Consider the following 12,661-nt stretch of genomic DNA (forward strand, 5'->3'; position numbering starts at 1 on the left):
CACCCAAATCATCAAAGCCTGTCTCTCCAACTTCCCTTTCCAATACTTGGGAGGCAGAGGCAGACACATCATCTTGAGTTCAAGGACAGACTGGTCTTACATAGTGAGTTACAGGCCAGCCAGGGCTGCATAGTGAGACTCTTGTCTCAAAAATATACAGAACAAAACATGAAGGGATCTTTAACTGCAGATACTTAGATAAGCTATGGGTAGGAGGTAGGTAATCTACAGCCTCTTTGTTTTGAATATAGAGTTTTGCCTCATACTGTTCTAAGTAGAAATTTTGTTATATGAAAAGAAACTTAGTAACAAATAGACTGATCATTTGTATGAAATATTAATAATTTTCTTAAGTTCTTTATAAGAGACCTAGGAATTTAAGCTGTAGAAATACTTGAGAATAGTTTATTTCAAATACAGGTGACCTGTTTTTATAATATAAACCTTTAATTTAATGTGCCTTGTAGAATTGTTACATGAATCTTGCTTGTAGCACTGAGTATGTTGTATATAAGTTTTGGTCAAGAATAAACTGGGAAGAAGTAAATAACACAAAATTATTATTTCAGGTGAAACAGAACTAAATTTTATATCAGTTTTGGTGTAGAGTTCAATTATCTATTCCCCAAATGAAATGATTTGAATTTTATTTATATGAAGTACTGAGTTACTAAGAGGCAGTACTACTTCAAGGGATACACTCTATTTTTCCTATATGATGTCATCTTTTAGAAATCCTAGCACACTTGCTAAATTGATTACACAGACTATAATGGATCACAACTTCCACTTTGAATAAAGATGCTTCAGAGAGATGCTTGCCTATTACTTGGCCCTTAAAGTCCCTCTTCTCTTTGAAGACCTTCATACCAGACATTGGCCATCTTCTGGGCAAACATCCAACTTTGAGTACTCAGTGGGAAGATGCCCAAGATGCAGTAATCTCTTTTGTCTTAATTTAAGATTCAGCCCCTCCTTTCCTTCACTTCTCCCTCCACTTCAACCTGGGTAATTTCTTTTAATTCCTTTCCCTCTGCTATGAAATGTTTCTTGATATCCAGGGTTTATTGTTTCTGTTAGAATATCCCAGATATCTTTATTATAGATATAACTGAGACATTATAATATACAATAAGGTGAATTAGACTATGTTTTGCAGTTCTTAAGAACCTTATTTTAAAGCAGAAAGCTGCTCAGCATTTGAATATATACTCTGTGTAGTCCTCAGGCACATGCAACCAAGGCAGACATTTCTCCCCTTTCCCTGTGACTACTACTTTACTGTGACAGTAGTTTACTATTCCTTCACTGGCTTCCTCTAAAATAAAATTCATTCAGCTGTTGTAGTGGTGATTTTATATTTCAAGCTTGTTGGTCAAATAGGACAGTTGCATGCTTCTCTTAATCAGCACATTAAAGGAAGTTAATAGTATTTTATCAGGCTATTATATGCTGGGTGCTGCAGTGAGTAGTACTTGACCTATGTTATCTCCTTCAATATGTGCAACAATATTTTAAGAAATGTGAGGTAAATTACCTAATTAAATCTCATGTAGTTATTTGTCAGAGCTGTAGTTTGAACCCATAGCTATCAAGGCATAAATTAAGTACACTTCACTGATCAGTGTACTCTACAAAATTTAAAAAGAACATCTAGCTGGGCATGGTGGCCTATGTCTTTAACCCCAGCACTTGGGAGGCAGAGGCAGGTGGATCTCTGTGAGTTCAAGAGCATCTTGGTCTGTGTAGTGAGTTCAAGGAATGTCAACAGTATGTTAGAGAGACATACTGTGTTGAAGTAGGGAAAAAGCAATGTTCTAGTTCACTTTGCAAACAGCTTTCCTGTTGTGTTGTTTTGTAAACGATGATGCCTGAGGAGCACATAGCCTCGAGCTAGGCTACTACGCGTATGGTAGGAATGTGAAGCATCTCTCTGAAGCATCTTTAGTCAGAGTGCAAGTGATCCATTATGGGCTGTGTAATCAGTTTAGCAAGTGTGTTAGGATTTCTAAAATTATGCCCACTTTCCTCGAGGCAGTTTTACAGTATATAGGTATCCTTAAAATAATGCTGCTTGTGTTAGGTTTTTTTTGTTGCTGTGATGAAATTCTTTGACCATGGCAACTTATAAAAGGAGTTTAATTGGGCTTATGGGTCCAGAGGGTTAGAGTTTATTATGCAGAGAGAAGGCATGGCTGTGGTGGCAGGTGGCTGGAATAGCAGGTGAGCTCATATTTCTATTTACAAGCAGGAGGCAGAGATAGTGTACTGGGAATGATGGGAGACTTGAAACCTCAAGCTGGTTGCCAGTAACATACCTCCTCCAACAGGACACCATGCCTTCTAATCCATCCCAGACAGCCACCAACTGGGGACCAACTTTTAAATATATGAGCCTCTGGAGGCTAGTCTCAGTTTCTTCTAGCATTTCTGGACATTTATCTTGAGGAATTAATCACAGAAACAGATTTATGTACTCGACTCTTAACCGCAATGAGAAAGATTAAGAACAAATGATGTGCTTGTCTTAATTACTTTTTTGTTGCTGTGATGAAGCACTATGGCCAAGTCAACTTAAGTTTTTAATTTTAATTTTAAACTTAAGTGTTTAATTTGGCTTATAGATTCAAAAGGGTTAGAGCCTGTGATGGCAGAGCAAAGGAACAGCTGAGGTCTCACATCTTGACAAACAACCATGAGGCAGAGCAAGTATGCACTGGGAATTGCAGACTCTTTTGGAACCTCAGAGCTTGCCCCCCGTGATATAGCTCATCCAACAAGGCCATACTTTTTTTTTTCCCCAGTTTTTTTTTTTTTTAAAGTTTTGATTCTTTGTGAATTTTACATCATTTACCCCAATCAATCCCGCTCATCGCCCCATCCCTTCATAGCTGCCCTCCACTCCACCCCTGCAACTTCCCCCCAATGAAAACAAAAAATAAAAATAAAAAAAGGGAAATCAAAACAGAATAAAACCATCTTGCCATGGAAGCTGCAGCGTATCACATAGTACACCCTTTTGTCCAAACAGCTGTACTTACAAATGTTCATTGCATTGAGTCATTGGTCTGGTTTGAAGCCTCTGGCTTTTGCTACACTATTAGTACTGGATCCTCAGGACTCTTCTTGATATTCTATCTGTTGTCATAGAGATCATACAGCTTTGCATCTGTAGGACTAGCCCCTTCATACACTCCAGCCATTCGTAGATGGGGTATATGTTGGTATAGGCCAACTCAGAGCCCTGGATCTGGGTTTGGGTGGAAACTGAGTTGGTCAGTCTGCCAGCTCTCCTGTGCCCAGATCACTAGGGCCAGTTCTTCCACTTTGCCCAGATGAGGGGCAAGGCCAGCTCTGCTTCACTCAGCCCATGCTGCCTGCCACAAGGGCCAGCTCTAGTGTGCTGCCCAGGTGATGTGTGGCTCATTCTCCCAAATGCTGCAGCCACTGAGGGGTGGGGCCAAAGGCCACACTTAATCCCTGCAAACAGTCCACTAACTAGTGACTAAGTATTCAAATATATTAGCCTCTGGGAATCATTCTCATTCAAACCACCATTGTGCTTAAGAATAAAAAAATAATTAAAACATGGCACATCTACATCTTAAAGTTGTTGGCTGTTTTTAATTTGCTTTTGAATATGTAATAGGGAGAAAATATTCATAAAGAAAATAGTATAAAAATGTGATACCAGATGAAAGTAAAAGTTTTATGTCTGTGTTATGATAGAGGGAAACTTAAAATAAGATGCCCTTGAATTGTAGAAATGGTTTTAAAGATTTCTTCTTACTTCTGTGTTTTTTATGTGCGTGTATTCATATGTGCACATATATGGGTGGGTGCCTGAGGAGGCCAGGAGAGGGTATCAGAGATCCACTTGATGTAGGTGATGGGAGTTGAATTCTAATGCTCCCACAGTAAGTTTTCTTAACTGCTGAACCATCTCTCTAGCCAGTGTATGAATGGTTTCATATGAGAAAAAAATAACACACAAAGGATACCGTAGTGGAATTTCTTATCAAGATTCAACTGTAATTCAAGAGTTTTCTTGATTTTAAGTGGAGTGGGGTAGGACTTAACTTTTCTGTATTGAAGATCTAGTCACAGTAAGTTACTTGGGAATCTTTAGAGTCTTATATATAAATAACCCTGATTTTTCCATCTGTTGGTTATTTCTGTGACTGTTACTAGATGTGTATTCAGTGTTGGGTTTTTGGTAAGGAAAGCATTTGAAATAATTTAGAGCATGCAAGAAGTCCAGAGTTTGATCCCCAGCACTTCATAAACTGGGTGTGGTTATATGCTTACCATGCCTTGCTTTAATATGTCTTGGTGAACTCTGCTCTGTTCTTTGTGTCAGTATACATGTGCTTATATGGAGACTAAAGCTTTACAAAAAAGAGAGTGGTGTTCTGCTAGAATAGATGTTTGATGTGTGATCAAATGCCTTATCCTGAGTAGATAATTTGGATGATGTGGTTAATCATAGTATTACTTGATGTTTTAATAAAAGTTAATTTTAAATAATTAGGAAACATTATAGCATTGTTAAATGTGGATAAATAAAAGACTTCATTTGCTGCTTTAAACTCTTTGATTTAATTTTTAAGTTATTTTGAATGAAATGATTGGGCTTTTAAAACCCTCTGTAAATTATAATTACAGCATTAGCTTTTGTAAAATTTTCTTTTGTGGACTTGGAATGCATTAAAACACTTGAGTGTTTTCATTGTGCCTACAGTTGTCAACTTCTGATTATGTAGACTATAACAATTAGACAGTACATAATATTGCCAGTTACCAAACATGTTTCTTTTTTTCTGTAAATTCAGTGAAGAAGAGGAGGAACTGGCACAGGCATGACTACACAGAAGTGGATGACGGCTCCAAACCTGTGCAAGCTGGAACTAGGGCCTTCGTTAAAGAACTACGTTCTCGAGTCTTCCCAAGGTATGGAACCTTGTTCTGGCGTAAACAAGATTTGACAGCATTGGCTGATAAAGTGGCATTATCTAAAGTGGTCTTTTCAAATTTTGGTGGCACCATGCCATTGGTGTCAGCTAGCTTTTCACCTTTTTTTTCTGTAAAGGAAATATCAGGACATTCCAGGGCATAGGAGTAACTAGGCGTAGGTTCATGGAACTTCTGCTATGTGTATGCACACTGCAAAAATACTCATCCCCAGAATTTGAAACATACTGATTTGAAGCAGTTCTAAGTTTCTGACTCCTTTTGGTAATGCAACTGCTGTTTTTCTTCTGACCTTTTCCTGTTTTGCATCTCCGTTTTTCTCAAATTACTGTATTGGCTGTCTGGGCCCTGGACCCACCAGAAGTATGTGTGGTCATTGCTTAGCCTCTGATGGCATCAGGACTGAGCTTTTTGATTCTGGAAAATAATGGAGTATATTTGAGTTGTTTAAACTAAACGAGAGTCAAAAAGCATTATAAAATGTTTAATCATGCTAATTCAGATCACTTCCCGCTCACTGCCTGACACCTGTTTAAAGAGATCACCTCAACAGGCTTTCACACAAGAGTGTCTCTCAGCTTGTTAAAGAGAGCAAGCACAACTTAAGTTTAAATCACAGTATCGCCTTCAGCCTATTACAGAATTTTCTTTCATGTTCTGTAATAAAAACCCTGCTATTTTTCCTCTATCTTTATTATTTCTCTGCTCTGTTCACCATCTTTTAGTCCTTAAACAGAATCATGATGAAAAAACCATCCACCATCCACATTTGCCTCCCTCAAGTTGGGTGAGACAGAAAAAATATGAAACAGCATTTCCGGGTGATTTTTGTTGAATTAAGAGTCTTGTTCTTGGGCCAGGATTGGTGGCTCATGCCTTTAATCCCAGCACTTGGGAGGTAGATGCAGGTAAGTTTGAGGCCATCCTGGTCTACAGAGTTCCAGGACAATCACAGCTGCTACACAGAGAAACCCTGTCTTGGGGTAGTGGTGGTGGTGGGATTTTGTTTTCAAGCTATCAGTTACCAGTTTGCTTGTTTTCCTTTTTACTGGACAATGCTTTATTTTGTTTCTTTTTATTTCACACAGCCATAGATTTTTAGTCTGGGCCTATTTATAGGTCTCAGATATTTTGTGTTCTCCCAAAACCATCTATGCAAATTAGTGTCTGTGTGGGCAGACATTTTTCAGGGAGGGGAAATATGGCTTTTACTTATTTCAAAGATTTGTGACCCTCAAAAGGTAGCATTAAGATCCTTAGTAATTCATATGCTCTTCTGCTAAGGTAAACCCAGATGAGACCGAGTTACAAATAGGATCACAAATATCTAAACTATTATTGCTGTGAATTAAAGAGTTCCTTTTAACTAACTATAAGCTTTTGATTATTTAAACCATAGCAAAATAATTACTGAATTAAACATAGTTGATGTAACATATACAGAGTATATAAAATAAATTGAATAGGTTTTCATAATTCCCTATGTAAGGCATAATGTAAGTCTTTCAAGATATTTTTTTACTTCAAAACTTTTATGTTTGTGTGTGTGTATATAATTCTTTAAAAATGTGGTTGTGTTGTGAATGGTATTATACTGTTTGCTTTTGTGATATATATCATAAGTACCTTTTTATATGAATACATAATTTGCCTCACTCTATAACTATTATATTACATCTAACACTTTACATTCCTGTATGATCTATTATTTTATTAATTAAACATGAATTTTACTTTAAGAGTTTTAAAAGTTTGAAAGTTTTAAAGAGGAGAATTAGATTGAGAACCACTGAAACGAATGCTTCTACATTCTTTTTTTCTGAATTAACTCATTACCTAATAGGACTTTTATAAACAGCTTATCAACAAAAATGACATTTTATTCTTGATCTTTTTTTAGTGCCGATGAAATCATTGTTAAGATGCATGGCAGTCAGCTGACACAAAGATATCTGGAGAAACATGGATTTGATGTCCCTATTATGGTCCCTAAATTAGATGACCTTGGACTCAGGCTCCCTTCACCTGCTTTTTCAGTGATGGATGTGGAACGTTATGTAGGTACGAACTTGGTTCCTTTAAGTATTTGCAAAAACATGGAAAACTGTCAGTCTTAACAGTCTTGTGGAATGGAGACTGTCACGAAAAGGAAGTCACAAGTGCTTCTGCTGGAAGCCATTCCACAAACCTGCAATGCTCAGAAAAGAAGGAAGCATTTTACATTGTTAGCCTTTTCCTACTGCTGTCTTAGTTGTTAAATTGATATTTCTGTAAGGAAAACCATTACTGAAGGGCAGCCATAGATTCCAAGAAACTGGATAGGTTCTAGGTATCTGTAGAATCGGGGGTATAAATTATGAGCTTGCTAGTCTTCTGGATCCCGCTTCTTGACCTCTTTTAGAAGAGAGGCTATAAAAAAAGAAGATCGTATTCAAACATGAATTTATGTTAATGACTTGGTGAATATTGCCATTTAATAATACCTGAACTGGCTTGTAATTTTGAGACTCAAAAAAGAAAGGCAAAAATTACTGATTGCCATATTCTTGAAATTTTCATTCCTGTCATTTGTACATGCCATTTGGTAACAAAAGATAAGTGTTATTTGAGAATCAGAAGCCAAAGCCACTTTGTCTCAAAATTGTGTGTTCACTACTACCTATTGTCTCCTCAGCATGTCATATTGAAGATGTCCCTTTATTCATTTTCTCTAATAATTGTTTCATTTAGAAAAGTCCAGCTAAATGCACTGACTTCAGCATTCATCTAAATTTAATTATATGATAAACTAAGGGATAAGGCTTAGATTTAATTGAAACCTAACTGCCTATAAGTAAATTGTTAGTTAATTTAGTTATAGGAAAAGTTGTTCAAACTACTTTATTCACTAACTTTTAGCACTACAAAGCTCTTCAGTTAAAATAACAGTAGTACAACTATTATGTATTATATGAAGATAAAGAAATCTGTGACAGTATTACTAGTCTATATGAAGTTACATTGACATAAGAATGGAGCCCTTATTTTCTATTTCAGATTGCTTAACTCTTGCCATATTTTGCATCTGAACTCATTCTGCAATCCCTTGTAAAGGGGTTTTGTTTCCTAGGGTGGTGCCTCAGAAGTCTGCAAGCATCATCTTATGGTTTTATAGGGAACACTGTAAGGTGATCACAACTCAGAATGTGAACATCCAGATTATACTAATATGAATTGGCTTTTGCTTGATGACAGACTCTTCATGGAGAATATTAGAAGACACAAGTGAAGCAAAAATTATTTTCCCTGATGAACTTGTTTACTGATTCCCCAGTGCCCTCCTTTTTAAAACTTAGACTCTTAAGCATTATAGAAATTAAAGGGAAAAGCTGATCTTTTTTTATGCATGAGGAAACTGAGACCCAGGAAACAGTGGATAATTTTCATACCCCAATTTATTGTTTTTGTTTGTTTTGTCACTTTAAGCTACCCACAAAAAACCATTGACACTTAGAAGGCTTATAGTACATCTATTTATGCAACTTTTAAGGCCAATAATAAGATTGCAATTTTTTTCTGCAGGTGGTGACAAAGTGATAGATGTTATTGATGTGGCAAGGCAGGCGGACAGCAAAATGACACTTCACAATTATGTTAAATACTTCATGAATCCTAACAGACCAAAAGTGTTAAATGTGATCAGCCTTGAATTTTCAGATACGAAGTGAGTATCTCTGGATAGTTTTTCCTGAGCAGTCTGCATTTTAGCTAAATGTAATTTAATGATATTTTAGTAAGAAGCATAATTGTGACTTTTATACTTATCTTTTTTGGCAGCAGTCTTCTAAACTTTGCTTTGCCAGGCTTACGGAATATTTAGAAACAAGACATAGCTGGGTATAGTGGCACACTCCTTTAATCCCAGCACTCAGGATACAGAGGCAGGTGGTTCTCTGTGAGTTCAAGGCCAGGCTGGTTCCAGGACAAAGCTACATAGTGAAACCTTGTCCCCATCATGATGATGATGACTACGACTATGACGATGAGGAACAACAATGACGACAGTGACATAAAATTCATTTTAAATGCTTAAAGTTTTAGTAATCTTGATTTCCATTTAATTGCTTGGTTTAGGTGACATGGGAAGAATTGTTTTAATTTGTTTTATGTTCCTATGTATATATGTCTTTTTCTTTTTTAAGGATGTCTGAATTGGTGGAGGTTCCTGATATAGCCAGAAAACTTTCATGGGTAGAAAATTACTGGCCAGATGATTCAGTCTTTCCCAAGCCCTTTGTCCAGAAATACTGCTTAATGGGAGTTCAAGATAGCTATACAGATTTCCACATTGACTTTGGTGGGACTTCAGTGTGGTACCATGTCCTTTGGGTAAGAGTAGGGTATTTCTGATTTTCTTATTAACAACAACATGCCATATTTTTCTGGTGGGACATTCATTTGCTCTGTGTAACACTTGTAAACATTTAAATATTTTTCTGCTTCTTAAGCATCTGCCTTGGTGCTCTTTTCTTTTTCTTTTTTTCTTCAGTTTCAGGTAATAGAAAAGTCATTGAGTTCTTTACTTAGATATCTTTTTGCCCCTTTCCCCCCCCCCCCCCCCCGTCCCTACCCTCTTCTTAGTTAATTTGCATTAATCTCTGAACCAAATGAGAAGGAAGGAGCAAAATTACAGTGATAATTGTTTCTGGCCTTAAGATGAGAATGGGACAAGTTGGATAAACCACAAATGTCTATAAAATTACTAATTCTTTTGGTTTTTATTTGTTCTCTTTATCTAGAACTACATATAAGCCTAATAAACATTAGGCTTATATAGCTAGATTTAAATAATTAAAATTTAATATAATTAAAAATTTAGTTGCTCATTCCCACTAATTATATTACACATAGCTAATGAATTATATACTGGAGACAACACACTTAAAAAACATCAACATTCCATCATCATTGACTCTACCTATAAGTTATCTATAAAATCTTTGTGGTACTGAGAGTGAATTCTGAGCACTGATTTTGCTCAGACAGGAGCTTGTTAACATAATTCTGTTTGTGGTTCTTTATCTAATCTTTATCTTCCTCTCTTGCAGTGCTTTCTTTGATAGGAAAGGATTATTGACTCTGTCAGTTGGAGGTGGGAGGAGCTTTAGTTGCTCTGAACTTGCTGATTAGGGAATTAGTTGTTGATCAGATGTGTGATATTTCTTGAACTTAAAATCTTATTCAGTTTAATTTAGATCCTTTTATTGGGAAATTGTACCAATTTAGGCCATCCTGAGATTGGCTTTTCTTTTTCAAAATAGTATGATTACTTCCTTCTAGGGTGAGAAGATTTTTTATTTGATAAAGCCAACAAATGAAAATTTGGCACTCTATGAATCTTGGAGTTCATCTGTGACCCAGAGTGAGGTATTCTTTGGAGATAAAGTAGATAAATGCTACAAATGTGTGGTAAAGCAGGGACATACCCTATTTGTTCCTACAGGTAAGGTTTTAATCTCATCTCCTACTTCCCATGGTTGATTGTTGAGGGCTGGGCTGATCCAAGGGTTTCCCTGAAGCCCTGATGCAAGGAGGATAACATAGTTCCTTGTCTAAACCAGGAACATGCTTGGCGCAGAGCCAGTAATGGCCTGGGGTTGGGACTTTGGGGGAGCTACTTTGGATCCTGAGAACATGAGTCTTCCTACCTTACAGGGCTATAGTTATCAGTCCCACGGCCACTGTGTGCTCTGTCTACAGAGCTCTTGAGATACCCTATGTTCCCCTTTTGCAACATTGTTTGATTAGCTTCTGATTTGATTAGTGCTAACTTAGTTCCATTGTATGATAGCTGTTGCTGACTTTGTCCTATTTCTGCTCTTGAAATAATATATATAAGATGTTGTACTTATTAATTAGCTTGCTTGGCATAAGACAACACTTGTGCAAGACCTCTCCTACCTTCTTTACCTTTTCATCTTCTGGCCACCTCCCACTTAGGACCCTGTTACTAAAAGAACCACCTCTAGAAAGTCGTCACATGGAGTCAGCTTGTAATTAAAACCAATAATTGGCTTTGATATATTCGGAATGTAGCTTTTATATTCTTATATAAGAAAGACTAAGAACTTTTTACTTGTTGGTTCATTTGAAGAGTTGATCACCATCCTATTAAGTGGTACAATTTAATGATTTTTAATAGATTAGTATGATCACACAGCCATCAATGCCATCTAAGTGGAGAATAGTTTCATTGTGTTCAAAAGAAACCCCATACCTTTTAACAGACACTGCCATTCCCTTCTTTCTTAACCCACTGACAACTACTAATATACTTGGCATGCGTTTGCCTATTTTGACAGTTAATATGTTTCCTTTTGTGTCTAGTCTCTTCCCTCTGTCTACTTTTCTCTCTTCCATTCTGTTTTTTGTTGGTTTGTTTGGTTGGTTTTTGGAGACAGGGTCTCATATAGCGCAGACTGGCCTGGAACTTACTATGTAGCTGAAAATGTTTTGCCTCTCCTGAATGCTGAGATTATGGGTATGTGCTGCCATGCTCAGCTGTGAGTAACGTCTTTTACTTACTATAATATTTCCTAAACACATCCGTGCCATAAAACAACAATCTTTTTTGGCATAACAGTATTCCTTTGCAGGATACACCATACATAGTTTGTTTACTCCATTCACTAGTTGATGAACATTTAGGTTGTTTCCACTTTTGTGACTTTTGTTTTTTGAACAGTTGTACTTTTACGTATAAGACATGTTTTTGTTTCAATTCTTTGGAGAATATACCAAATAGAATTGTTTTGTTTTTAACTCTTTGAGGAACTACCAAACTTCTCTGTAGTTTATTCCTCGAGTATTGATAATGTTGGTTGGCAGTATGGATGAATATGCAGGCTCTCTGGGCCAATGTTTTTGAGAACAGGGTTCTTCTGGCTTGCATGACCTACTGGTTCTAGGGTTCATAGAGCTGTCACTGCATGCCTTGCTTTCTACCTTGCCTCTGGTGTAGAAAAATAAATGTAAGCTTGAGTAAATGAATTATTATTTAGAAGTATTAAGATTTATGTCTAGCTTTGAAAGGCTACCTTTAAATCCTCTTCTAGTGCTGCCATTTATAATTTTTCCATTGTATCCTTTTTAAAATCTTGATGTTCATAAGTTATAGAACATCCTATATAATATATAAATAAACTTCTTACAAAGTCAATTTTGTGACCTATTGTAGTATATAAGGAAGAAGTTCAAAGATAATTTATGAAGTGTGCATGTACTCACAGCAGTGTTAGAGGCATGAGTGCAAGTCAGTACATGTGAGCCAGCGACAGCTGAAATTCATCAGCATTGGTGTAGCTTGAGGTCTCTCTAGCTTCATGATACATCAGGACCACTAGGAAAGCTTGGTAAATGACAGACTTCTGGGCCTTTCTCTTAAGGGTTTGATTCAGTAGACACAGGATGGGCCTTATGGTTTGCATCTCTGAGATGTTGCTGACTGATGGTACTAGTTTGAAGACTGTATTAGGACAGTCACTGTGCCAAGCAATGGTCTTTCCCCCAACCCCCGCTATGGTTATTGGGAACTAACAAGCTTTCTACAAACATTGTTATAGTTTTCTTTAATGTCCAGGGAAGTTGTATTCTGGAAAATAGTGCAAAAACTACTTATACATAAAGTACATTGTTTAAATAATGGAATTTT

The 12,661-nt window shown here is 36.7% G+C and overlaps 1 protein-coding gene across 1 annotated transcript in view; it reads left to right on the top strand.

Moving 5' to 3' along the window:
• The window catches only part of Kdm7a (lysine demethylase 7A), a 64,270-nt gene that overhangs the window by 25,383 nt on the left and 26,226 nt on the right, over positions 1-12,661 (top strand). Inside the window, exons 3-7 of the mRNA XM_034519262.2 lie at positions 4,833-4,950; positions 6,872-7,032; positions 8,533-8,674; positions 9,153-9,339; positions 10,291-10,453. Of these exons, the coding sequence (XP_034375153.1) occupies positions 4,833-4,950; positions 6,872-7,032; positions 8,533-8,674; positions 9,153-9,339; positions 10,291-10,453 (771 nt within the window). The remainder of the gene's footprint in view (positions 1-4,832; positions 4,951-6,871; positions 7,033-8,532; positions 8,675-9,152; positions 9,340-10,290; positions 10,454-12,661) is intronic.

This window comes from Arvicanthis niloticus, chromosome 15, assembly GCF_011762505.2.
Source record: "Arvicanthis niloticus isolate mArvNil1 chromosome 15, mArvNil1.pat.X, whole genome shotgun sequence".
NCBI classification, from domain to species: domain Eukaryota; kingdom Metazoa; phylum Chordata; class Mammalia; order Rodentia; family Muridae; genus Arvicanthis; species Arvicanthis niloticus.